The sequence below is a fragment of the Convolutriloba macropyga genome, chromosome 7, assembly GCF_964194025.1.
Source record: "Convolutriloba macropyga chromosome 7, txConMacr16.3, whole genome shotgun sequence".
NCBI classification, from domain to species: domain Eukaryota; kingdom Metazoa; phylum Xenacoelomorpha; order Acoela; family Convolutidae; genus Convolutriloba; species Convolutriloba macropyga.
Window position 1 is genome coordinate 45,071,637 of NC_134474.1, and position 27,293 is coordinate 45,098,929.

The following is a 27,293-nucleotide window of genomic DNA, read 5'->3' on the forward strand; positions in this document are numbered from 1 at the left end:
AAAAGAACAAAAACATTAAAGTTAAAAAATTCGCTTAATTTTTTAAACAATTAACTTCAAATTAATGAAAACCGTTAGAAATCAAGTAAAATATCACAAAAAGTTTATGATTACCAAAGCTTCTATAGAAGGGCATTAGGACCTGTCCTTATTAATTTTTTTAAGCGGCTAAAAAGAACAACAAAAAACAAAAAACAAAAATTTGAATTCATTGAAACTTTCCAGGAAACGCTGTCAAAACTGTCAAGCCATGTTTTGGCCCTCAAAATACATTTTTCAAACATCAATAATGTAGTATGTGGCCATTTATTAGTGAGACTAGGTAAAAAGCAGTCAAAAAGAGAAAAGGGCAAAAGTATGTAAAAATTTTGATTTTTTTTAAACAAAATTATATCCAAAGTCATGAAAGACGTTAATTATAAAACGAAATATTTAAATAGGGTCGTTCATTTATCAAAAACAAGCTTTTGAGACCCGCAATTGTCCGGAATATGTCTTGAGTCTACAAAAAGAACTTCAAATATGACAAATTAATTTACTTTCTTTGTGAAAAACCGGTGTCGAAGTCAGTAAGGTCATAACGCCTTCTTTAAAAAAATAGGTTTTGGGACATTAATCCCCTTTGACACTTTCCCTTGACACCCATAATGTCATATTTGGACAGTAAATAACGACATTAGGTAACAAAAAAAATAAAAAGAACAAACTTGCGAAGTTAAAAAGTTTATTTTTTTTAGTTTTGCAAAACGATTGTTTTCAAAGTCATGAAAGCCATCAGCTATCTCTTAATATCAGAACATCGGCTCATATAATCTTCCTTGAAAATCCAGTGAAGCCTATCAGTATACAGGAAATTTCTTGCGATCGAAACGACAAAGTAAAAATTACAGTTAAAGACATAATTGAAAAATTCAATTAATTTTTTCAACAAATAAGTGTCGAGGCCGTTAAAACGATCATCTATATCTTTCAAGATGTTAAGATGTTCAATTGCGTCTTACTTTGAACGCTAATAATCTGATATGATAACTGCCAATTATGTGATAATGTGACTAGAAAACGTGAAAAACTGGCAAATATCTAAAAACAAAAAGAATCTGAAATCTAGTAGTATCAAGGCCAGAAAACAATAACTTCGGGCTTAAAACCGCAATCGAAGCTACAAAATGACCAAATTAAGAAGAAAAATAGAGGAAAAGTTCATTAAGGCAATATTTATTTAAAAATCAATTATTCTTAGTCGAAACCATCATAAACTTTCAAGTAAAAAACTAAATGCATTAGCTTGGAGCTGCTTAGGAAGTCAATTGGACCTATCACTCCTGGGTTTTGATTTGATATGTTCTGTTCTTTATTAATAAAAAAAGTCTTTTTTTAAAAAAGACAGACTGATTACAGTCCGAATTCTTATTGGATTGTAACAGTCCAAGATTGGCCCAAAACTAGCCCGGCTAATTTTTATTGTCCGTTAGGAACAATTGATTTTTCGAATGTTGTAGATATAGATAATTTGTTAGTTGAAAACTCAAAAATAATTTCTGCATTTTTGATAATCAACGAGTAAAGTTAGCAAAAAACTGCAAAGTTTTAATTACAGAGCATTCTCAGTGGAAGTTGAAGTGGGATTAGCCCCCTTCTGAGTCTACAAAGGTTGTATTATTGTTGTTTGGGGGTGTACTGCCGGCAAATTTAATCAAAGTGGGCTAAAGTAGCTTATTTCGTGTTGTATTGATGAAAAAGGCTGAATTTTGAAATATTTATCCACAGTTTTTGACCAAACAAATTAAATCAGCATAATCAACAATGCTTGTTTGTCTTTAAAAGTAAAGTCAACGACACTATTCTTAAAAATTTTAACAAAATTTAGCAAAATTGACGAAAATTTATGCAAAAATTTCGGAAAATGTGAATAAAAACAACGTGAATTCACTCTACTTTTCTCAGAAATTTAAACATCGATAACTCCCTGTAGAAAACGAAAATAAAAAATGTTTTTAATTCCATATTCTACGCTGGACGAGCTTTCCAATGATACCAGTCTCAACTCTCTACGATTAATATATCGAGCGGCGAAAATTGACTGAACAAAAAAACCCATTTGAGTATATAGTTCCTTCCCCCTCATGAGGGGTCGAAACAATTAAAAAAACTCACATTCACAAATGTAGTTTGACCATCCAAGTCAAGCAATAGTTGAAAAAATTACAAATAATATTGGAACCGGCAGTCTTGGAATACAAATCTTTTAAAAAGAACTCTGCATGTGTTTTCAGGGAAGTTTCTCATATCAAGATTTTAGTTAATTGAAAACATAAAACGACTTTTACAATTTTTATTTCAAATGAAAAGGAGCGTGCTTCCAAAACTCGGCCGCATATATTGATCGCGTACACTCTTCTGTTAATTAAATCCATTGTGACCACTAGGTGATCAGAAAAAGCAACAATCAATCAAATCTTCTTTTTAATGCTTCTCGGCTCTGCGTCTCAAATAATATTCTTGACAAAAAAAGTTGATTTGACAATTCATAATATAGCACAGAATGAAGCGCACAAACAAAGAGAAGAAGAACAAGGAAGGGCAAAGTGGAGCTGATTTATGAAAAACTCATTAATGAACAAACAAAACCTACCCGCAAATTTAGTAGGTTGCGTAGCTTTATTTCCAAAAGCGATCCAAATGAATGACTGACTCTAGATTTTATTGACAAGGTTTTTTTAATCAGTTTTACCAGCCTCCATAGATTTCTGTTTTCTGAGATAAATGCAATCAGAATCGTTTGTAAAATTCCCAGAATTTTTTTGAAAGAGAAGCGCCCCGATTACAACGCCAGATTCCTGATGCTGAGCTACTGCAACTAAAAAAAGTTAAAAACAATTTGCTCAAACAAACGAATGAGATTCGGTAAATATTTCTAGAGATTACCCTAATTTTTGATTTAAATGCATCAAAAAAAATAATCAACTTATTGCAGACAATTGCTATCAAAAGACTTCCAAGCAAATGAGGTTTTGAGAAGCTATTTTGACCAATTTTTATATTGAGAACAAATTCTACACACTTTAACCAAAAATTTTTGCTGTATACTGTCACGGCTTGAGTTGAGCTGCCTCAGAGTTCCCGCGTGATAAAAATCACTCGAAAATCAAAACGGTTATGCCGAAATAATACTTAAAACGACAATGCCCGTCTATTTTCACTAACTTTTTCGAAGTTCTTTTGAGAGCTACAAATAAACACCAGAAAAATTTTTGTACCTGTTAGGTTAAGTTGTCAGCAAAGTGAAGTTCAATCTCGCAATAACCCCGAGGTTTGATATTTTTGTGGTTCATTAGACAGGTGTTTAGTTGTAAAAAAAACAAGAGTGTGTAGGTGCTCCGTTTCTCATGTAGATTCACAACAGCAATTTTTGAACTTTTAGCGCATATCTGTTCTCTTCGCTCCGACCCCACTTGTGGGGGAAGAACTGTACACTCAAATGGGTTTTTTTGTTCAGACAATTTTGTCCGATCGATATATTCATCGCAGAGAAATGTAAGAGTGGTATCATTAAAAAACTCGTCCAGCGTAGAATTCGAAATAAAAAAGAATTTTTTAAATTTTTGTATAATTCGAGGAGTTATCGAGGTTTAAAATTTTGTGTGAACACGTGATTTTTGCAGGATTTTTTGTAGCTTTTAGCGTAATTTTTGTATAAAAATATTATTTTATTCCAAAATTACATTTTACGCTACAAAAAGGATTAACTTTGTGTTACCAATAGAGCGATAAAAAGGCTAGTTTTGGTCTCATGAGGAAGTTTACTATAAAAAAAATTAAATTCAATTTGAGAGCTGTTTCTTTTTCAGAAATTTTTTCCTATTAATTATTGTTTTTTAGTCGAAAGAGACCAGTTACTTTTCATATCGAGGTTACGCTAACGACAAACCTCATTTACAGTCAAATGATACCTAGTGCACAAAAAATTCGTTTTCAAGGAGTCGTTCATTTTTTTTGTCTTCGACTCTGAGTTTTCGACTCTGAGATTTTACTAAATTTTGGGAGTCGTATAGCATAGACTCACTTACTAAAAGTGCAATGGGCTTCCTAATGTGCATTAGTTAAACCTATATAGCGCTTTGAGTGAGCCTCTAATGGCTGTTAAGCCTTTGACAACTAATTTTTCGAAATTTTTTTGAACATTAACCGATATTAAACCTTTTTTCACGATTAGTTAGGCAATCTCACTATTTCCAGGACCCTGTTCTTTTTACTGCAACCAAAATAATCTGATAAGTGTTTCTATCTACTAACTATTGGTTTTATGCCTTCGATTACAAGAGTTTTCACAATTTTAAAAAAAAAATGTTTTTTGTAATTTAAGTTCCTTTTCAGATCTTACCTCATTATCCTAATACTGATAAGTCAAAAAGACAATTAACCAAAAATGTAGATGAGCTCGGCTCGGAACATTAACGAGCATCCTTGCTTAGACCTATTTTTTTCTGTAATTTTTTGTTTTTACTCAAAATAGAGATAAATGAATACACAAGTTTGATGACCGAACTCAAAACCTTTTTTTTAATTCTTAGATGGTGACAATTCTTCTTCTTTAGCACCTTCGCTAAAAAATTTTTGTTTTTGCTTATTTTTTTTGTTTGTTTTTTTCTCGTAGTCTTTCTATTGGCAGATCTTGTGAGCGCTGTAATGAGGCATGGTATTATGTAATTCAATTGTTATTTCGGTTGTGTAACGATATTTTAAAACTCAAACATCTATTTTTAATTATCTCATCATTAGGTTGACAATTAAGTCAAAAATGTAGATGAGCTCGGCTCGGAACAGTAACGAGCATCCCTGCTTAGACCTATTTTTTTCTGTAATTTTTTGTTTTTACTCAAAATAGAGATAAATGAATACACAAGTTTGATGACCGAACTCAAAACGTATTTTTTTAATTCTTTGATGCTGACAAAACAGCAGAAAGTTAAATAAGTTCGACAAAACAATCAAACATGGGCAGTATTGGGCTAAAAATTGCCCGAAATGCGCCGGAAACATATGCGTCGATTTTTTTTTTCAAAATAGCAATTTCTTAAAAATACTTCTACTAAATAAAACGTTTTTGAATGATACCACATATGTTGTTTTGGGATGCACACAAAATAGTCGAATAATATCTGAACACGAAAAATTGGACTGGCATATACCCGGGTCACCACTTCTGAGTAGTCATACGAGGATCATATATGGTACCATACAAATCATAACGTATTTCCTAGTACGATCCTTGTATGACTACTAAGAAATCATACATGACTACTAGGAAACCATATATGAACCTTGTATGACTACAAAGAAATCATATATGATCCTAGTATGAATACCAAGAATCATACATCTATTTTTCATAAATTTTTAAAGCATTTGTGTTTTAAAATTGTCATTCGGCAAAGACTCACTTATAAGATTCCCCGGCATCACTTTGTGTTCCACCAAAAGACCCAAACGTACAATATCATTTGCTAAGTTGGGCACGCACTTATTGAGTAAGTCCAAACAGATAAATAAAGTTCTGATATTCTCTGAAGCCAGCTTATACATATAAATGCTCATTTATAAAAAATATTTGGAGAAATTTTTGCAGATAACCTCAAATTCGTTTTCTGAATGTATTTAAGTTGGAAAGTAATTCTTTTCGCCCAAACAAAGAATCAAATGTGGGACGCAAATGCGATATAATTATTTATTATGTCCTCTGAGTACATTATACGGGAATTTGTAAAACCAATCAATGTTTTATGTGTCATATATGACCTTGTATGATTTCCAGGAAATTTTATCAACATCAAAAGAAAAGGAAAGTTATACAGTTTTTAGGCTTTGAATTTTTTTGTATGATCCCTGTATGATTTCTAGGAAATCATATATGATTCTTGTATGATTACTAAGAAATCATACAAATCATATATGACCTTGATTGATTACTAGGAATCATATATGACCTAGTATGACTACTAATAATTGTGTATGATGAGCAACCCGGGTAGTTCTCAAAGTTTTTTTTTCAAAAATGTGGGAACAATAGCAAATTGTTTACAGTTGGATACAAACACAGAAACATCATCGCGTATCATTTTTTAGGCAATGTCGACAGCAAACGAAAAAGGACATTTTGAATGGCATGTCCAACCAAGATAACTGTCCCATTTTAAATTGTCTCTGGAGCCTTTTGATTTGAACCTTAGGTCATAGCTGGTATATATCTTCCCTCCTAAAATATTACTGTGGATGCTCGAGTTAGGTGTGATCAGAGTTAGTGTTTGGTGAGGGCCCCGACCTGGGATTGCTCGACCAGCGAGCTCAATCATTCAAGTACTAGCGAATGATTTTTTTTCTATCGACCTCCTGTTTCAGACGTTTGATACCACAATGATGGTTGGTGACAACATATACAGAGTGCTGACGTCACCAGACGCAGTTGTAACCGTGTACAAAGTGAGCAGTGGACAAGATGTGTTCATGGCAACAGAACCTGTGTACACAATAGAAGCCACAAACGCCAGCGCGGCCTGGTCGGACTCAAAAGTGTCCATCAGGAAAGAACAAGAATACGTTTATGTTACAAGTAAGACTTATGTTGTCATTGACCTTAAACAGCCCAGAAAACACTAATGATTGATGCAAGTTCAGAACAATTCTTAATCGTCACTTTAAAAAAATAGCAAAGAGAATCATTCGTTGAGAAGTTAGGATTGTTAGCTCATTAGATTAAAGGAAGATCACAATAGTGTGTATTCTTTCTTACTTGTAATAATATTCACTTTGTCACTAAGTCAATTAATTCTAGTTCAGTCATAGCAAGATGTGCGAAAAATACAAATTCAATGAAAATATGCTTTTACATATACCATATTTATGCATACCTATAGATAAAAAACAGCATTTATCTAAGTTTCTTGACCTACTGTTTACCATTTTTTAAGACTATTATATAGCCCGGACCTGCTTTCAAGTTTAAATCAGTACTGAATCTTTTAAACTCCATCATGTTTTTTCCTCTACCAAGTCAATTGTTCTTGGCATATATATGACATTTCATTATAAATTTCAGGACAAAATATTTTCGCGGTTATTCATATGCCCAGCATGATTATTTCACGGCCAATAATCTGCGGATTATGTTTTTTAAGCGAGTAATTAATCTGCTCATTATGCCTTTTAACCGGGTAATTATAAGCTCAGGATGGTTTACTCGACGTTCCTACTCTGTATATAATGCCACGTGTGCATCACTCTTTCTGTATACTATGACTCACTTGTAAAGCAAGCATAGACAGATACCTGTAAATCATTCTCACTATTTTCAGACACTGCAATGGTAAAACATGCAGTTTTATGTTTAAAAAGAAACAGGAACTGGATAGAATCACAGTTTATATGTTTTGAACTTTGAGTCTCAGGTATTGAACTTTGATTCTCACTTCTTTGAACTTGACGAACCCATTGAAATATTGTCCGAGATGTGTGATATAATTGCTGTTTCTTGAACCGGGGGGGGGGGGGGGGTTACGGCAGGTTTGTGCACTCCCCTTCAGTTAAATTCCCAAATTCAGTTTTTCACTTGCACGTGTTGTTGGCCAACATGTTAACACTCAGATGTCAGGTTGGACAGTCAGCCCCGTCGTCTGATTGGACGTTGAAGAAAATGGCTCATATTAATCTGTTGAGTTCTCGTTAAAATTGTTGTCTTGATTAACATAATCGAAAACGACTGCACTCAAAAAAGTCTAAAAGTCTATCAGGAAAGAACAAGAACACGTTTATGTTACAAGTAAGACTTATGTTGTCATTGACCTTATCAGCCCAGAAAACACTAATGATTGACGCAAGTTCAGACCAATTCTTAATTGTCACTTTAAAAAAATAGCAAAAAGCGAATCATTCGTTGATAAGTTAGGATTGTTAACTCATTAGATTAAAAGAAGATCACAAAAGTGGGTATTCTTTCTTACTTGTAATAATATTTACTTTGTCACTAAGTCAATTAATTTTAGCTCAGTCATAGCAAGATATGCGAGAAATACAATTTCTGTGAAAATATGTTTTTATATACCATTTTTATGCATACCTATAAATAAGGAAACAACATTTATCTAAGTTTCTTGACCTAATTTGTTTACCAAATCTTAGGACTATTATGCAGCCCGGACCTACTTTCAAGTTTTAATAAAAACTGAATCTTTTAAACTCCATCATGTTTTTCCTCTTCCAAGTCAACTGTTCATGGCATATATTAGACATTTCATTACAAACTTCAGAACAAAATATTTTCGCGGTTATTCATATGCCCAGCATGATTATTTCACGGCCAAAAATCTGCGCATTATGCTTTTCAAGCGAGTAATTAATCTGCTCTTTATGCTTTTTAACCGGGTAATTATATGCTCAGGATAGTTTACTCGACGTTCCTACTCTGTATATTATGCCACATGTGCATCACTCTTTCTGTATATTATTACTCATTTGTAAAGCAAGCATAGACAGATACATGTAAATCAGTTTCACAATTTATACTCGCTGGAACATGAAGTTTTATGTTTACAAAGAAACAGGACTGGACAGAATCACAATTTATATGCTTTGAACATTGAGCCTGAGGTATAGAACTTTGATTCTTTTTTCCCTGAACTTGACAAACTCATTGAAATATTGTCCGAGATGTGTGATATAAATGCTGTTTCTTGAACCTGGGGGGCTATGGCAGGTTTGTGTGCTCCCCACCAGTTGATTTCCCAAATTGAATTTTTCACTTGCACGTGTTGTTGGCCAACATATTAACACCAAGATGTCAGGTTGGACAGACAGCCCCGTCGGCTGGTTGGCCGTTGAACAAGATGGCTCATATTTATCTGTTGAGCTCTCGTTAAAGTTGTTGTCTTGATTAACATAATTGAAAACAACTGCACAAAAAAGTGTCTATCAGGAAAGAACGAGAATACGTTTATGTTACAAGTAAGACTTATAATGTCATTGACCTTAACCAGCCCAGAAAACACTAATGATTGACGTAAGTTCAGAACAATTCTTAATCGTCTGTTTAAAAAATATCAAAGAGAATCAACCGTTTAGAAGTTAGGATTGTTAGCTCATTAGATTAAAGGAAGATGACAATAGTGTGTATTCTTTCTTACTTGTAATAATATCCGCTTTGTCACTAAGTCAATTAATTCTAGTTCAGTCGCAGCAAGATGTGCGAAAAAAAACAAATTCAATGAAAATATGATTTTACGTATACCATTTTTATGCATATCTATAGATAAAAAAAAAACAACATTTATCTAAGTTTATTGACCTACTTTGTTTATGAACTCTTAGGACTATTATATAGCCAGGAGCTGCTTTCAAGTTAAATCAGTTCTGAATTTTTTAAACTCCATCTTGTTTTTTCCTCTTGCAAGTCAACTGTTCACGGCATATATTAGACATTTCAATAAAAATTTCAGGACAAAATCTTTTTGCGGTTATTCATATGCCCAGCATGATTATTTCACGGCCAATAATCTGCGCATTATGCTTTTTAAGCGAATAATTAATCTGCTCATTATGCCTTTTAACCGGGTAATTATATGCTCGGGATGGTTTACTTGACGTTCCTACTCTGTATATTATGCCACGTATGCATCACTCTTTCTGTATATTATGACTCACTTGTAAAGCAAGCATGGATAGATACATGTAAATCATTCTCACTATTTATACTGGCTGCAATGGTAAAACATGCAGTTTTATGTTTACAAAGAAACAATAACTGGACAGAATCACAGTATATATGTTTTGAACATTGAGTGTCAGGTATTGAACTTTGATTCTCACTTCTTTGAGCTTTACAAACTTATTGAAATATTGTCCGAGATGTGTGATATAAATGCTGTTTCTTGAACCCGGGGGGGATTATGGCAGTTTTTTGCGCTCCCCTTCAGTTGATTTCACAAATTTAATTTTTCACTTGCACGTGTTGTTGGCAACATGTTAACACTCAGATGTCAGGTTGGGCAGTCAATCCCGTCGGCTGATTGGCCGTTGAGCAAGATGGCTCATACTAATCTGTTGAGTTCTGGTTAAAGTTGTCGTCTTGATTAACGTAATTGAAAACAACTGCACTTAAAAGTGTCTATGTGGAAAAAACAAGAATACGTTTATGTTACAAGTAAGACTTATGTTGTCATTGACATTAACCAGCCCAGAAAACACAAATGATTGACGCAAGTTCAGAAAAATTCTTAATCTTCACTTTAAAAAATAGCAAAGAGAGTCATCCGTTGAGAAATTAGGATTGTTAGCTCATTAGTTTAAAGGAAGATCACAATAGTGTGTTTTCTTTCTTACTTGTAATAATATTCACTTTGTCACTAGATCAATTTATTCTAGTTAAGACACAGCAAGATGTGCGAAAAAAATTAAATTCAATAAAAATATGCTTTTACATATACCATTTCTATGCATATCTCTAGATAAAGAAACAGCATTTATCTAAGTTCCTTGACCTACTTTGTTTACCAATTCTCAGGAATATTATATAGCCCGGACCTGCTTTCAAGTTTAAATCAGTTCTAAATCTTTTAAACTCCATCTTGTTTTTTCCTCTTCCAAGTCAACTGTTCACGGCATATATAAGACATTTCATTAAAAATTTCAGGACAAAATTTTTTGCGGTTATTCATATGCCCAGCATGATTATTTCACGGCCAATAATCTTAGCATTATGCTTTTAAGCGAGTCATTAATCTGCTCATTATGCCTTTTAACCGGGTAATTATATGCTCAGGATGGTTTACTCGACGTTCCTACTCTGTATATTATGCCACGTGTGCATCACTCTTTCTGTATACTCTGACTCACTTGTAAAGCAAGCATAGGCAGATACATGTAAATCAGTTTCACTATTTATACTCGCTGCAATGGTAAAACATGAAGTTTTATGTTTACAAAGAAACAGGACTGGACAGAATCACACTTTATATGTTTTGAGCATTGAGTCTCAAGTATTGATTTCTGATTCTTACTTCTTTGAACTTGACGAGCTCAATGAAATATTGTCCGAGATGTGTGATATAAATGCTGTTACTTGAACCTGGGGGGGGGGGGTTATGACAGGTTTGTGTGCTCCCCTTCAGATGATTTCCCAAATTTAATTATTCAGTTGCACGTGTTGTTGGCCAACATGTTAACACCCAGATGTCACAGTGGACAGTCAGCCCCGTCGGCTGATTGGCCGTTGTACAAGATGGCTCATATTAATCGGTTGAGTTCTCGTTAAAGTTGTTGTCTTGATTAACATAATTCAAAACAACTGCACGACTGTTTGGAATATGAGTGACAACTCACCCGCAATTTTTTGTCGAGAGGAGAGTAACTTCTGATCTTTGTGACTGAGATTAGGCTGTAAGACAGAAACAACTCAAATCTGAAACAGATTAGGTTTTCAAAAAGCTGAAGTTTCTCACATCTTAAAAATACCAATACACATTGTGAAGTGTTTTCAATACTATAGAGTAAGTAAATTGAGAGACTTCATTTCAGCCCTCTTGTTAAACACTCAAACAACCACCGGGACAACTGTCCACCGTGAAAACTGGTTGTCAACATATTGGCAAACAAGATGTGCAAGTGGCTAATTCAATTCGGGAATTCAACTGAAGTGGAGCACCCCCCCCCCCCCCCCCCCCCCCCCCGTACACGACATCTCTCTATCCAATTGTTTTTTCTCTAGACCATTCAAAACAAGGTTACTAAAACAGGTATACCATACCACCAACCTATCCTAATCCCCCCTTCCCCGGAGCCATAAAACATGTGTTATCAATTGCTCAAATTAATCGCTTCAACTTTAAATTTAGCAGCTGCGTGTAACTTTAGGACTCGCCACCGCCATCACTCCGCTCAACCATAACACACACAACAGAAGTACCACAAAATTGGTAGATGAGCCAAATATTGATGAGGAATTATTTTGTTGTATTATGGCATGACTTTTGTTTTGTATCACAAGTATTATTTTGTAGTTCCAGTTCCAGAATTTTGTTAATTAAATCAAATCAAAATCAAAACAACCACTACAGCCACCGCCACTTGAAAGAGTGCTCAATCGTTTATCAGATTTATTGATAACTATCGTTATCAACTATCAGTGAAACGACGACCTTGTCCTATTTGAAAAGTATCTCTCCCCTCGACGTTACGATATCTGTGCGAGCGAGCTTTGCTATGGGATAGCTATCGTTAAAAAAACTGAAACGTTTGAGTTTTGGATTTTCCATCATGTGAGATTTTCGAAATTTTCGTTTATTTATACTGAACATTCTGAATCGTAAATACATAGCTCACATACAGAGATCGGCATAAGCAACAAAGTCATACTGCACAGACAAAGATCTGTATATGCGGCATTACTAATAGAGAAGGGCAAGCTCATTAATTAGTCTGCGAATGGAGAGAACATGGGCACGCTGAGCAGATAAAAACTATTCTGCTATTGTTATTTTTAAACAGATCTACTGTTTTATTCTTGATTTGTAAGGTTCTGTACTATATACAATTGGGTTGAAAATTTCCAGTAACGATAAGCCATGCGAGCTAAGTCCGGGAGGGCGAGAGACTTAGCCACCCTCTCACGCTCTCATTGCGGGAGATAAAAGAATATCTCGGAAAAAAATGAAAAGTGAAGAAGTTTTATAATTTGCAGGTGACAAATGTATTATATCTCACTACAAAAGAGATAAAGACAGTCTAACAAAAACCTACAGTTTTTTTGAAAAAACTGATAATTAATAATAATAATTATTATTATATGAAACAGAATATGTTAACAGTGAACAGAGTTGAAACCAAAATTATTGTTTTTTCACAAAAAATTATGATCAGTTGTCGTTATCTGAGCTCAATGAGTGACCCTGATTTGAAATTTGACGTGGAAACAAAACTCAAATGTTGCCAACATTGGCGACTGCAATTAGACCAATATACTTAGTAGGTCATCTAATTCTGTTGAAAGCAAGGATTGTGCTTTTAAAATTACTTGTTTAATCACAGTTCAATTTCAATGCAATTTTTCTCCAATCTTTGCCAGCTTCATCACTTCAGAAGAAAAAAATAGACAAATTAATTAGGATTGACCTTTAAGATTTCTCTTTCAAAATTTTTTTCATTTTTCAAAATATTGGATTCATTTTAGTGGACATTTCGATCTCATTGGATAAGAATTTCTCAAAGTTTCGAAAAATAAAGCATTTTCACACAACTTTGTTGTTTTTTTTGTTCAAACTCTCGAATTGATCATTTTACACACGAATTTATTTCAGACTATGCGGAGGGATTAGATTTTCAGATGCATGGCTCAAATAGTATCTACGTCACTCTCACAGACTACTGGATGGACGATGACAGTTCGACCTTCAATCCCAAGGTCACCGGTCTATGCGGCAACTACAACAACGACAACCAAGGTCCTTTTACCTTTTGCCCATATTAATGAAAACGTGATTTTGTGAGGTAATTAACCATTCAATTACTTCAAGGTAGTTTAGTTAACATTTAGCATCATGTGCTGTGCAAAAAAACAAGCAAAAAGTTCACCCCCAGCACTCATGAACAAAATTTTTGTTTTTAATAGCACGCGTGAACAAACTAAAGCTTGTTTTTGCAATGATATTGGTTTTAATGGCTTGTATCGCTTTGTTTGTATCGCCTAGTAGGATGTGAAACTCTCCGTTACATTTCATATGTACCACTATTGATTTTAAAATACCAATATGAGAGGTTCATAATCTATTTGGGAAAAGTTGCAGTTGACTAATGTTTTTTAGGATATACACTAGATTTAATTTCTTGATGATTGTGTTTGTTTTCAGACGATCATTCAGATGCTTCTCACGTGTCAGTTACACTTTCGGCCTTCGTCACCAACCAGGAGGCTCCTGAACCCGGAGAGGTAAAGTCAAATGTCAGATAATTCAAATTATTTTCTCAGTCACTCATCATCCAGTGTACACTGGATGCCTTCGAAAAATTTTGCGTTGAACAAACAATAATTTTCTCTCTGATCAAACAATAATTTTCGTTGTTCACATCCCAGTGGTACGGGATTTTTATCATGTACGATCTCTCATATAGAACTGTCTTATCGATGGATCAGGTTATGCGTCGAATGACAAAAACAGATAGCCCCCAGCATTATAGAGCTAATTTTTTTCACCCTTTCCACAATTTCAAAAACTGATTTAGTTTTCATCACCACCCGGAAGAGAGAGTAGATGGAACGCAAATTTTCATTCACGAAGCCGTTCATTACAAACTTGCAGCGTACCCAAATAATATATCACAGAGAAAGTGGCCCTTGCTTTTGATTGCTCAATTACGCTTAATATAGAAAGCTGTTAAATTAGAGGAAATAGATTTTACATTTCTGTTGATTACCCAAAACTGAATCTGTAAGTTCAAATTTTGAGAACGGCACTTTATGGGCTCAATTGAGCGTCGAAAATCAAAATTTTGCGATAAAATTGAAACAAACAAATTTCCAATCTGGTAATTACATCAGTTAAAGAATACTGTGGGAGGAACTTTCCACAATTTTGTGGACACCTCAAAATGAAAAGTATTTATCTGAATTTTGATTAAAAAATGCCTTCTTCACCACGCGACGCGTTTAGCACGAAGGCTTCTTTTATGATTTATTAATATAAATTGGATAGATTAAGTAAAGTAAATAATATGCTCAGAAAACAAATAGACGCTTGGAATGTTATACGTCAACCTGGTCAGTTTTTAGAGTAAAAATTGGCGTGGATGATGAGATATTTTATTAGAATGAAGTACTTAGTTACAGTCATCACTATCTAATACAGCGCATAATTGTATGTGCTACTGCAGTAAACAAACAAGCAAAATGCTAGCTCTGACTGCTCCAGCAAAATAGTTATGTATTTATCCGCCGCGCTCAGCTGAGCTTCTGTTCGAATTCACTGTTTTTTATAGTGCTGATTTAGGCTGCATGCCAGCTGCTATAGCCTGATTGGTTGATTCACTATATCGACATATACGAAGGTAAGTCAGATTGCATCAAATAGCACTAAAATGTTTTGAGTTTGGTTTTGTATGTAGTACCAAATACTAAACAGTTCCCATAAAATTTTACTTGCAGAAGCTGATACGGAGAACCGGACACCTTTTAGATTCTGTTTCTTACACAAGGTTTTGTGACTGTCGATAAATTGCAACTAAATTGAGAGTGAAAAAACTTTTCATTAGTTGGAATTTAACTAACAAACCGTAATCTAAATAATACTGAAGCAATGTTGATCAATAAAATTATAATAAACAAGGAGGCTTGATAATGTGCGTTAGCATATAATGTTTGCGACCCCGTTTACACCTATGTTTGGCTTTATTGTCTACCAAATGATGCAGAGATAGAAATCTTTCAAAAAATGTCGCATCGTGATCCGAAAAAATTCATGGATGATTAAAAAAACTGCTTCCAACTCAAATCACTTAGTAATGTAAATAATGCCAAATTAGTGGTCCAATGAGACCTGCCATTATTAAGACAACGAGAAAATCAAAAAATAAAATAATAACAACAAAGTTTTAATCCAAAACTCAATGTCTAGCGTGCAAAAAACCCTAACGGAAACAAAATAGTTTTTTACTTTTCTACAAAAAACTTGGGACCAGTCCTCGATGAGGTTTGGTGGCAAGTAGGTAATAAAGAAAATAACGATTAAAATAAAAACTGCGTTTATTGTCTCTTAAAAACAAATAATTTTAAAAAATTAGATCCATTAGATATCAATTGAAATCATTAAATAGGTTTATGTTCATTCATATCTGCAAATTACGAGGAGATTGAGAGCTTTCATTATCGAGAATTCATTGTACGTCTACAAAAACAAACAACAAATTGAAACAAAAAGCAAAAACTCTATTAAACTTTTCAGCAACGACAACTGACTATGTGAAATGTAATTAAATGAACTATGTATCAAGTAGACAAAAAAGAACATCAAATTGCGAATTTACAAACTATGTCTATATTTTATTTTTGATGTGATATCAGTCTTCAAAAACTCTAGCTATCAACTGAAATCATTAAGAACTTGTTAGGCCTGCTATTATCAAGATTTTTTCAAAAGACTACGTAATTATCGACAAATAAAGACAACATTAGAAAATTCTATTAATTTTTGCTAGAAAACGTTTTCGAATCAGTTTAAACCAAAATCTATTCACTACAAAACTATCGTTCTCAATTGTTTTTTTAAGTGTCAAAATTGTGATATCTCACCTTGTCAATATTGTGACCGGACCAGAAAAAGAACCTCAATGTTCGAAAATTGTCCAAAAATCGAACAATTTTGGTGAAAACTCGTAGTGCAAGCCAGGAAAAGCATTAGTTAGAACGTAAAACCGCACTAAATAATAAGTTCTAATCCATTATAAAGACAATGTGACTTCCTGTGTTTCCTGATCTTACGCTACGTGTTGACTAAAAGAGAGATGAAGAGGTCTCGAAAGTCAGTAATCCATCGTTTGCTTTAAAATAGACTTTTAAAAATGTTTGAGATGATTTGTACTTTTAAAAGTCAAAACGACCATAAGCTTTCGACCAAAAATAAATAGATAGTTTTCCTTGAAGCTGCTTAGGGAACCAAACGGGTCTGTCATTACTATGCATCAATTTGAATTGGTCTTTTCTGTAAGTAACATTTAAAAAAGCAAAAATGCGAAAATATAAAAAAATACACTGATTACAATCCGAATTCGGACTTTAGGAAGAAACGATTGAACCAAAACTAGTCTGGCTATTTTTCGTCGTTCATTAGGAGCTTTTGATTGCTCTGAGTATAATGGATAACTTTCAAAAATGTCAATATATTTAAAATAAATGATGCATTCTGCATAATTATCCAATTAAATCAAGAACACTCAAAGGATCCAGCAGTAAAACTAGCCTTTGTTGTGATTATAGAAGAGTGTTTGAGCTGTTTTTAGGTGTTTTAAATCGGCAAATTTAAAAAAAAGTGGATTGAAGAAGCTTATGTCGTGCCAGTTTTGACGAAAAATTGAATCAAACAGTTCAACGACACTCTCCAGTTTTTAAAAGTAAAACCAGCAACTCTATCGTTACCAATATTAATATAATTTTGAAAAAGCAAAATTGGCAAAAAATTTAGTTAAATTTTTGAAAAATACGAACAATACGAACGAAAATTAGTCAAATTTTCACCAAAATTAAAACCTCTATAAATCCTATAAAAAAAACGAATATGAGACAATCTAAAGTATAAGTTCTACGTTGGACGGGATTGGACATAACTCAAAGCGGACCTAACGGTACCTAATTCAAAAAGCTGTGGAATGCGCAACAGTATTTAAAAAGCCGCCTAGAATACTATGCTTAGGCAAAATTAAAGAAAAAAGAGAGGTTCAAGGAGACCAGGTTACCCAAGAAGCAGTTCAGTATAATGGAAACAACATAACTCAATTTTAAAATTGAGAGTCGCAATTGAAATTGTCATGAACAATTCCATTACAAAGAATGGAATCAAATGTAACTGCAGATTAACCTTTTTCCACACTGAAGAAAAATTGTTTTTATTTGGAAAAATTAATCAACTTGGAGTTGTTCCACTTTCCCAGTAGAACTACTGCAGTTGCACCGCATGTGTGACCCTGCGTCAACGAGATGAGGCTATATGCTGTTAGTGCCTGCTGTACAAAGGCCAAGTCTTTTGTTTTCTAATCATTGGTTCTTGTGGTTAGTTAATCGTAACCCTATTTGAGACCTGATGGTTGTATTAGAGGTCAGATTTTGATAGGTAGATGGTTGTCTTCCAAAATCTGGTAGAAAAATGACAATCTTGCAAGATGCTGTCAGAAAATGGTTTATCTTGGTTTACATGGTTTCTGATTTATATTAAAAAGTTTGTAGCGTTTGAGATGCATCTCAATTGTTTAATGATATCTAACCTGCTCAATTTAATTTCTCAAAAAAAAATCCAATACGGTTGCCTTATTGACCGAATAAAAGATCGTGACAAAATTTGAAACAACATTAAACAGTGCTTAATGAAATGTTGCTTTTTATGATGTTTTACCAAATTACTTTACCAAAATTGGTATGTGTTTATACTGCAAGTAGAGTTCATGGCATATATATATATATATATATATATATATATATATATATATATATATATAGTGCCTCAAAAAATATATAAATGACTAAATGGTCAAAGAATTTTTTTTAAGTATAAGAAGAGATTTTTTAAATAGGAAGAGATAGTTTATTTGATTATTACGAGAAAAAGTAACAAGATAAACTAGTGTTGTGTTGTTGCAGTAAATTTATTAATTGGGCAAAAAAATTACCTCACAAAACTAGCACAGAAGCATCCGTTTTGAATTTATTCATCTGATTGGAATCTAACAGGAAAATTGTTATCTTGTGTTAATCTAGCAGAAAAATGGTTGTCTTGAAGTAATAAGGCAGAAAATTGGTTATTTTGTTGAATCTGGCAGAAAAATGGTTATTTTGTAGGAATTTGGCTGAAATTTTGGCAGAAAGATGCCTCATCCTGTAAGAATCTGCCAGAACTTGCAAGATGCCTACAAGATAACCATCAATTCTCGTCTAGCGAAAAACTGTACGGTTTCGATAATCAAACTCACGCATTTGTTTTAAGAACTTTTACCTCTAAGAACTGAATAACCAGTAAATACTGAAGAAGGGTTCATTTTAAGTGACCAGGACACTCAATTTTTAATTAAACCAAACTTTTTTATATATTTTTCAATCAGAGTTGGCGTAATGGTATGATCATGATTTTAATCGTCAGGGTTATAAACAGTCTCAGCAAAATAACCTCGTGGTTTTGAAGGTATAAACTCCTGTATTGAATCTGGTAATATTTTTCAGCTTGAAATGTACTATTTACAGTTTGGACAATTTTCCTGTTAGAATCCAATCAGATTAAAAATTTTCAAACTGAGTGCTTCTGTGCGTGTTTTGTAAGGTAATTATTTTGCCCAAATAATACATTTCCTGCAACGACCCAACACTAGTTTATCTTGTAATGTTTTCTCGTAATAAATAAATAAATTATCTCTTCCTATTTAAAAAACTTTTCTTATACGTAAAAAACTTTTGGCCATTTAGTGATTTATGTTTTATGAGGCACACTATATATATATATATATATATATATATATATATATATATATATAAATGCCATGAACTCTACTTGCAGTATAAATACATACAAATTTTGGAAAAGTAATTTGGTAAACCATCGTGAAAAGCAACTTTTCATTAAGCACTGTTTAATGTTTCAAACTTTGTCACGATCTCTTAAACTCACACCTTTGTTTTAAGAATTTTTACCGCTAAGAACTGAATAACCAGTAAATGTTGAAGAAGGGTCCATTTTAAGTGACAAGGACACTCAATTTTTAATTAAACCAAACTTTATTATGTATAGTTCAATCAGCGTTGGCATATTGCTATGAACTTGATTTTAATCACCATGATTATAAACAGTCTCAGAAAAATTACCTCGTGTTTTTGAGTGTATAAACTCCGGTCTTGAAACTGGCAATATTTTTCAGCTTGAAATGTACTAACTTATTTTTTGAGAACTGGACTGTGCAAGAATAATGGGCTTGCACCACGCAACCCGAATCATTACTATCACTAATAACTGTTGATTTTGCATCATTGTTACAACTAAATTAAGTTCATTGTAAATGCAAAGTAGAATCCTAGTTGAGAAGACCGAACAAAAAGGACAAAATCTTTGTAAGAAATTGTCGGTATCGTGGGTTACTAAAGTAAGAAAGCTTTGGTATGTTCAGTTTGTTAGGTATTGTCAGTTTTGAACGTAAGAAAGTTTTGGTATGGTCGTTTGTGGATGCAAGTTGACCATTGAAAGTTTTTTTGTGATTAATGCAGTCAAACGTTATTATACAGTCTTTTTACAGGAATTTCAAACGTTCTTCTTAGAAAAAAATTGTAAAAGAATGTGCAAATTCATTGAAAATTCTTTTTTAGCTCATTCACCAAAATAAATGAACGAATATAAATTTCTTGATTAATTTTGAATTCAAAAATGTAACATACTTGTTGATTTTTGATGAGAAATCTGTTGATTATTTCACATTTACTGAGTTTTGACATATTTTCTTTTAGTTTGCAAGAAAAGTTTTTGACGGTTGGTTGCGTTTCAAAATGCCCACAGCCAATCGTTTTCATTGTTCGGTCTGCTGGACTAGTCTGCTTTTCAGACCCGGATCTTTTAAAAAAGCCTGGTCTTTCTCTAAACGATGCCGAATCTCGCCAACGTTTAAAAATGACAATACCGAATCTGTCTTACCTTTAAAAACGACAATACCGAATCCTTCTTATTTTAAATACCGAACAAAATCGACGATACCGACGAAAAATTCATAGGAAATTTCGCGGTTTTTGGCAAGAAAAAAACAACGATACCGACAATTTCTTTTGTTTAAAAGCCGAAAATTTCTCAACTAGGGAAGGAGTGACTCAATTGACAAAAACAGTTCTGTACAAGTTTCTAGTTTTGGCTTGTATCCTATTTTTGAAGGCTAATTGAAACATCAGACCCTATTTTTTGGCCTATTTCGTTATAGAGTTGTGACGTCATCCCGAGCACAGTCCATACATGTACTGGCAAAGGGAGTGTATGGCCAGAGGCATTGAGTTTCTGTCTCCGGATGCAAGACAACCGGACATTCGGAGAGTGCCCGGACAAGACATCAGTATGTACACAATTTGTGGGTGGATTACTATCTGCAGCGTTAACGATCAAAATAGCGGCCTCATAAAAACAAAAATGCTATAAATTTGCCTTTTAATCATAATTTTCACTCAGTGGATTATCTCTTAGAATATAGTTTAATCCTTAAACAAAATTGTTTAATTTTATTCATTTCCTTTTCTTTATCTTCTCAGACCTGTGTGGGCAACTATGTGTTGGCGTGTGCGTGGGAGTACTGTCTGTACGAGGATATTGAAGAGAGGAATAAGGCAGTTTGTGACGTCATGGAGTCATTTGCTCACTCCTGTACTTCTCAAAAACTGTCTGTGGGACAGAACGATTGGCATGACTCTCTCATATGTCGTAAGCTACCGAACTAATCACAAATTTTGGTGATTGAATAAAGTACAGCCTATATTGTTCAGCTTTCTGTTCAGCTTTAAAAAAGAATAACTAGATATTCCAAAGTTAAATTATGGAAACAAATTGGATGATCTAAATGCGATTGCACCCTGTTTTACCACAATTTGTTTCATCACCAACTATCGCACCATTCACCCCAGTTTTTATTCCTTATACAGTTGGCTCAATTAACATTCAAATACATCAGAGTCGAATATGATGGATGTAACACGTGCATTTAAAAAGGTAAACGGGTACGTGAAAATGGGCAAGGGGTCTGGGTAATTTGCATTTGCACATAATATTACGAACCACCTCATTTTTATTTATTTGTCTACCAAATGATGAACAGATTTTTAAAAAACTTGAAATAAACATACTTTTACGAGAACAGTTGGCGCGTGACATAACAAAACAAAATCAAAAGGCATAACAAAAACAAGACATAACAATTTTCAGACATAATAAAACAAAAAAATATCACCAGTCAGAACCAGGTCAAAAAATTAATTTGTGTTTCACTACAAGGACAATGGCATCTGAACTTAACGAGACTCATCAACAAGTCGAGAAAAAGAAGAGCAATAATTGGCAAAGTTTAAAAATCTATTTATTTTTTCGAAATCAAATAACTACAGAAATCATGATCATCTTTAACTTTCAATGAAAAACGCTGTTAATTTTTAAAAAACACACAAAGTGTTGAAGCCATTAGAACCAAAAGATATTAACTGAATGAAGTCATATATATTTACTTCGGCCTCATTTAAACATCAAAGAGTTTGTTTTTTGAAGGACGCAGTATGAAATATACAACAGGTAGCACAAATTTTGACCGGCGTCAAACAGTCGCAACTTTTTTAATGTTAACTTATGGTCTGGAATTTATAACAGCATTGATTAAAACAAAAACCAGTAAATTCAATCTGCCATGAATCAGATTGAAAAACAAGTGGACATGAAGACCAAAAATAGGGGCAAAGATCAAAGTTACATGATACATTTGAAAGGAAATAAACTCAAGGTCATTGAAAATATTAACTAACAAAGAGAGATATTGATATAGAGCACATATTACTCTGTAGAAAACCATTGAAACCTGTCATTAATCAGAATATGTTATGCAACTACATAGGTATCATCAAATACAGGCAAGAAATGAAAATTTATTCACTAAAAAAAATATACACGCTTAATTGGGCCTCCGTTTAACCGCAATGGGACCTTTCATTGGCGTAATTCGCGTTGCAACAGTACACAAAGTCTTTGAAAATTTAAAGTATCAGTGTCAAAAGCCAATAGCAAAGAAAAAAAACGCTATATGGAAATACAATTTGTTTTACCCGAACTGAAGGAGTCTTGTGATTAAAGTGACTAAGCTATATTTTGGCAGATTTCAGGTTTAAAAAGGATTTGAAACCATTGTAACCAACGTCATAAGAACAATCAGTTATCAAATTAAGGAATTCAATACTTTCAATGACATCTCAGTAGATAAAGAATTTGTGTTTTGACTAATGAGGCTAGGTCATAAGACTGCAAAACCAACAACGAATAAAAGCAAAACTCAAAAGTTCATTCAAATTAGTAGCCTTAGAAATCTTGACAATTTTGCTGAATAAAAGACAACACTTGTTCACTGGGCCTTATATGAACGAAAGTGTTTTTGATGATCAATTAAGCTTCGTTAAGAAAAATTGACTAATCGAAATTGAAGAAATCAATTAAAAAAAAACGGACATCCATTACTTTCTGATTTTTTTATTGTAAACAATTATATGGGACCAAACCTGCTCTGGCTGTCTGTGCATAACTAACAAAAACACGTTATTTTCCAAGTCCAGAATTATTACAGAAATTTGCAAACAATAATTTTTTTACATGAAAATGAAGCAATTTGGGATTATCAATATAGTTTAGCGAAAAGCCAACATATCTTAAATCCAGAGTACCTACTTAGGACATAGAAGTAAATATAGTCCTCATCTGAGTAAACGAAGATTTTAAGGACTGTATTCCGACCAATTTGAAAAAAAAGTGGGCTTGAAAAGCAAATTTGGCGCTAATTTCATGAAAAAGTTCTAATTTTTTTTAGCTAAAAACGCTAGATCAAGCAATCCAGCAACTCTATTCCTTTTTAAGGTAAAACTGATCACACTTTCGAGATTCTGAACACATTTTAAGCCAAATTGATCAAAAAATGAACACAAAAATAAGGAAAATATGAACAAAATCAACGGAAATCAGCCAAATGCTTAAAACATCAATAACTCATCACAAAGAAATACAAAATTGACAACTGACAGCATTTTTGACGTTCTATGTTTGGCAGGTTTCTTAATGACACCACTCGCAATTCTCTACGATGAATATATTCGTCGGCTTTCTGTGAATGATAAAAAAAACAAGTCGAGCCTATAGTCCCCCCATTAAATTGGGGTTACAACAAAAAGACTCAGATTAAAACCATTTGTTCCGGGGACTTTGGCCTCAACTACCACAAAAAAGAAAGAACGCGAAATGTTTTGCAGAACTCGTTAACACGATCTTATGATTTGCAACAGAAAATTTTTATAACACGATAAAACGATGATAGACTACAGGAGAATAATGTCAAGAAGGGAGTTACATAAACGAGAAGATTTAAACTAGTTTGAGATGCATATAAACAACTTAGCTAATGAATTATACTGTTAGACAATCAGCCTGTGTGTCCTTTAATGTATCAGAGTTTACGGTGAAGTCTAGTCTATCCATCTATTTCAGAATAATTTTTGTAGATACGGCGCAGAGGTCATCGCCAAGTCTCGGTGCTTCATCATAACGAATAATACTTAGCTAGGGGGTCATACAAAAATACTTACTTTGTTCATTTTATTACAAAAAACAACAAGGAGGCTCGGTAATGTGCGATTGCACATAAGGTTCCGACCCCGCTCATCCACATTTCTGGCATAATTGTACCAAATGAGGAACAGATAGAAAAACCCAAAAATTCAAATACTTTTCAAAAAATACCGTATGAACGAAAAGATAGATTCTAAAGCAAATCACTCAGAGGAGTAAAAAATGATGCACTAAATTGTTGAGATATGCCAATATTAAGAAAGCGAGCTAAGACGAACAGCAAAATCAAACAACAACAACAAACATTATTTACATCAAAAATTTTACGTCCGTTTTAAAAAACAAAAATTAACAACAAAATCAAAATAGCGTCAGATTTAACTGAAACCAAACAAAATAACTTATAAATCACCAGAAAATATATGGGACCAGTTCATAAATAGGTTCGGTAGCAATTGGACAAAAGGAACAAAAACAGTAAAGTTAAAAAAATTTGCTTATTTTTTTAAAACAATTAACTTCAAAGTAAGGAAAACCATTATAAATCAAGTAAAACATCCCGAAGGTTTACGATTAACAATGTTTCTGATGAAAAGCATTAAGACCTGTCCTTATTCATTTTTTTATGCGGCTAAAAGGAACAGCAAACAACAACAAACAATAATTCAATTAAAACTTGCCAGAAAAAGCTGTCAAAGCCGTAAAGCCACATTTTGGCCCTCAAAATATTTGGGCCTTCTTCAAACACCGAGTTTCTAGTTTGTAGCCTTCATTAATGAGACCAGGTAACAAGTAGACAAAAAATAAAAAAGGGCAAAATTAAGTAAAATTTTTGATTTTTTTAGAAACAAAATTATTTCCAAAGTCATGAAAGCCCTTAATTACAAAGAGAAATAATTCAATAGGTTCTTTTATTCGTTCAACAAAACTCTTGAGACCTGCAATTATCCGGAATATGTCTTGCGTCTACAAAAGAACCTCAAATATGACAAAATCGAATTAATTTACTTTTTTTTGAAAAAAACCGTGTCGAAGCCATTAAGGTTATAACAAATTCTGAAAAAATAATAAATTTCGTGATACCAATTCTTTTTCAAGCTTTCCCCTCACACCAAAAAACTCATACTTGACCTGTAATTAACAAGACTAGGTAACCAAAAAAGACAATAAACAGGAGAAAATTGTGAAATTAAGAAGTTTTTCATATTTTAGAAAACAACTGTTTTCAGAGTCTTGAAAGCCATCAGGTATCTCCTAATATCAAAATATCGGCTCATTCATTTTTCCATGAAAAAGCAATGAAATCTGTAGTTGTACAGGAAATTTCATACGACAGAAACGACTAAATAAAAACGACAGTTAAAGACAAAATTAAAAAATCCAGGTAAATTCTTCAAGAAAGAAGTGTCCAATCTGTTAAAACCATAATCTATATCTTTCAAGATTTTATTATGTTCAATTATGCCCTATTTTGAACGCCAATAATGTGATATGAGAACTTTCAATAATGTGATAATGTGACAAATCTAGAAAACGTGAAAAACTGGCAATATCTAAAAATATTTAAAAAATCTGAAACCTAGTAGTATAAAAGCCAGAAAACAATAACTTAAGGATTAAAACTGCAATCGATATTAGATTTTAAATCAGTAGAAAGAAAAAGCAATCTTTCTTTTCTGACACTAAGCTATAAATTGACCAAAATAAGAAAAAAATATAGGAAAACTACATTAAGCCATTACATATTTAAAAATCATTTATTTTGGAAGACAAAACGACAAAAAGCTTTCAAGTAAAAAACTAAATGCATTAACTTGGAGTTTTTTTAGGAAGCCAATTGGACCTATCACTCCTGAGCTTTGATTTGATATGTTCTGTTCTTTAGTTAAAATAAAAAAAGACAGACTGATTACAATCCAAATTCTTTTTCGATTATAACAGTCCAAGATTGGTCAACAACTAGCCGTGCTAACGATTATCCTCCAATAGAAATACTTAATTTTTCGAATGTTATAGATATAGACAATTTTTCAGCTAAAATTTAAACAACATATTCTGCGTTTTCGATAATCAACGAGTAAAGTTAGCAAAAAAACAAAAAAGTTTTAATTACAGAGCATTCTCAACAGATATTGAAGTAGGAATAGCCACCTTTTGAGTCTACAAGGATTTTTTAGTGTTTTTTGGGGTTGAACTTCCGGCTAATTTATTCAAAGTGGACTAAAGAAGCTTGTTTCGTGCTGTTTTTGATGAAAAAGGCTGAAATTTGAAATGATTAGCCCAATTTTTTCACAGAAAAATTAAATCAAAATAATCAACAAAACTTTTTTTGTCTTTAAAAATATAATTAACAATACTATTCTTAGAAATTTTAACAAACTTTAGCCAAATTGACGAAAAATTAGGCAAAAATTCCGGAAAATGTAAATAAAAACAACGGAATTCACTCTACTTTTCTCAGAAGTTTAAACCTCGATAACTCCCCGTAAAAAACGAAAATAAAAAATGCTTTCAATTCGATATTCTGCGCTGGAGGCGCTTTTAATGATACCAATCTCAACTCTCTACGATGAATATATCGATCTGCGAAAATTGTCTGAACAAAAAAAAAACCATTTGAGTATATAGTTCCTCCCCCCTCAAGATGGTCAGAACAACAATCAATTTTTTTGCAATTAATTTACAGGACTCAAGCTCACAAGTGAGCTCAATTGTTATATGGTCACGATTGATATTAGTCCTTCATTTTCTTTAAACGCCAACGTTAACAATCTGCATATCCATGAAGTAAAGTTCTTCTGAATAGGATTGTTAAAAGAAAAATTGTAAATAAAATCCTGTTGAGAAGTTGAGAGAATTTATGTTCGAACTAAAAATAATGCTAAGAACAGTACTGATAGAGAGACAAGCTAGCTTCTATCTGCTAGCTTCTCAGCACAGCAACATCTCTGCTGTCAAATTAGCGAGCCTTCTACAATTCATGTTTGTGATCCGTAATCAACGTCTGCAGTTCTGAAGTTCGTAGCAAAAAAAGCTTAAATTCAAAAGGTCAGTCTTGAAAGCTGTTCAGGATATCTTCAGAAACATTATTTATCTCGACTGACACGCTATATTGAGTCAAACAGTTCCAGGTACGTTGAAACAGGCAGAAGTAAAATGGTACAATTGATGAAAATAAGTACATATAATCATTTTAAAAAATTCAGTTGTGAAAAAGAACATTTAGAC

The 27,293-nt window shown here is 33.1% G+C and overlaps 1 protein-coding gene across 1 annotated transcript in view; it reads left to right on the plus strand.

Moving 5' to 3' along the window:
* Positions 1 to 27,293, plus strand: part of LOC142343046 (uncharacterized) — a 174,991-nt gene that overhangs the window by 5,235 nt on the left and 142,463 nt on the right. Inside the window, exons 3-7 of the mRNA XM_075394732.1 lie at positions 6,397 to 6,607; positions 13,341 to 13,484; positions 13,890 to 13,969; positions 20,689 to 20,817; positions 21,011 to 21,179. Of these exons, the coding sequence (XP_075250847.1) occupies positions 6,397 to 6,607; positions 13,341 to 13,484; positions 13,890 to 13,969; positions 20,689 to 20,817; positions 21,011 to 21,179 (733 nt within the window). The remainder of the gene's footprint in view (positions 1 to 6,396; positions 6,608 to 13,340; positions 13,485 to 13,889; positions 13,970 to 20,688; positions 20,818 to 21,010; positions 21,180 to 27,293) is intronic.